Raw genomic sequence first — 1,889 nt, 5'->3', positions numbered from 1 at the left:
TTCCTGCCCCAAAATAGCCCTGCTGGCAGTTAACGGCACTGTCACACAATCATATAACATTGTTAGAATACCCTCGCTGCTTCTCATTCATGGGCTCTTGACGGTTCATGGGACCTTTCTCTACAGGTCAGTGGCCTGACCCCATCCTCCTATGCCTGCCTATCTCCTTTTCACCCCCTCCTCTCCCCTTTGCCCCAGGTCTGGTTCCAGAACCGCCGCGCCAAGTTCCGCAAGCAAGAGCGGGCGGCGAACGCCAAAGGGCAGAACGCCGGCAACGGCGGCTCCTCGGCCGGCAAGAAGCCCGACCCCCGCTCATCCTCGGAAGACGACGAGTCGAAGGAGTCCAACTGCAGCCCGACCCCTGACAGCACCGCCTCGCTGCCCACCGCCGGTAACCTGAACAGTCCCGGCGGCAGTCTGAGCCCAAGCCCTGGCAGTGGGCAAGGCCTGGGCCCCGGCCACGCCAGCCAGGCCCTCAAGGCTCCCCTCTGGCCCGGCGTGACCACCAGCAACGGGGCCACCAACACGGCCGATCTCCTGAAGGCCTGGCAGCCGGCCGAAGCCATGCCAGGGCCTTTCTCCGGCGTCCTCTCCTCGTTCCACAGGAAGCCCAACCCCCTCAAGGCCAACCTCTTCTAACTAACCCGCTCGACCCGAGCGCCACAGACATTGCCGATTCCGTCAGGTGTCCCACAAGAGTATTGTCCCCCCGTCCGCGGCTGGTAGTGCCCACACGGCGGGGGCGAGGTGCGGCCTTTTGAAGGGCTCGCCCTGAAGGAACTACACAACCTTGAGGGACCCGCAGCCACCGTCTCCTTCATGTGTGTCGTCATTTCCAGGCTGTCCGACTGTACTGAACTTATCCGAACGCGCATCATCTCCTCACACGGGGTCTCGTCAGGGACGGGGCCCGACTCTCCCATCGCCGGTTCATAATTCTGTGTGGAAGAACCTCCCTCACGCAACGGCTGCCGGCGAATTCTCCACCCTGAATCATTTTTCCTGTGTGGCGGGAGGAAGGCTTTGGTTCTTCGATCGTGCCCGCTTGCTACTGTCGCCCCAACGCTGGTCCTCCGGTTTGTGTCGGGTTTGGTGCGAGGAGGCCCAACCTCAAAATGCCAAAAGGTTTCCAAGGGCTGCCACCATTTTGAAAGACGGCGTTTCATGGTCGCATTGGAAGAAGTTCTTAATCCCGTTAATGTCTGTGTGCTGTTGTCCCTCGGAAGAAAAGGAGGAAACGTCCCTCCCTTGGGCCGCTGTACCTCTTATCCACTCTCAATGTTCCACACCGATTCCAACCACATCCTCCAGTCAAGATGGTGGCCAAAGAGGAGGACATATTGGGAAAGGCCAGTTTTCCAGAAGGAGCGGAAGTACAATGAAATGGAAAAGAAACTGTCGGTGGGGGCACATTGTTACCAACGTCTCCACTCCCTCAAGCATCTGACACAGCGGATGGGGGTCCACGAAGGGGGGCCTCAAATATCGGCCTTCGTGCTCCCCAATGTAATGGAGGACCTAACTTCCTTTCATACAACACCAACTAACTTTTCCTTCTTCTCCCTCAGAGGGGCCAGGCCTTCCTTTTGCCTTACCAAACCCTTGGCTGCATTTGGGGAGCCAGATGACCACACCTTTCCCAAAGCAGGAAGATGGAAATGGGCACCAAGTTAGATAACCGTGGCCCAAGCCACCCACCAGGCCTGACTTTCCCCCTGAGGCGAACCCATGTTGGCACACCATCTTTTCCTCCAGTGCGGCTGTCTCACAGGAGGAGTGACACAGCGACTGAACATCAACGATACAGAGAACTTCCCGGGGTTTTCCTGGGAAATCACGGATGTAGCCGAGCCAAAGCCAGAGGGCAAACCTGTCGAGTGATATCCAAA

General features: G+C 58.1%; 1 protein-coding gene across 1 annotated transcript; it reads left to right on the top strand.

Moving 5' to 3' along the window:
* Positions 1 to 198: 198 nt before the first annotated feature.
* Positions 199 to 639, top strand: LOC107125147 (paired mesoderm homeobox protein 2A-like; the record flags this gene model as incomplete). The annotated part of the gene is made up of 1 exon (XM_015428601.1): positions 199 to 639. A coding segment is annotated over one exon (441 nt), but the record flags the coding sequence as incomplete, so codon positions are not given.
* Between the last annotated feature and the right edge of the window lie 1,250 nt (positions 640 to 1,889).

Source organism: Gekko japonicus, unplaced genomic scaffold (assembly GCF_001447785.1).
Source record: "Gekko japonicus isolate JY-2015 unplaced genomic scaffold, Gekko_japonicus_V1.1 scaffold15115, whole genome shotgun sequence".
Taxonomy (NCBI): domain Eukaryota; kingdom Metazoa; phylum Chordata; class Lepidosauria; order Squamata; family Gekkonidae; genus Gekko; species Gekko japonicus.
Note: the sequence above shows the minus strand (reverse complement) of the source record. Positions and strands in the feature narration are given on the sequence as shown.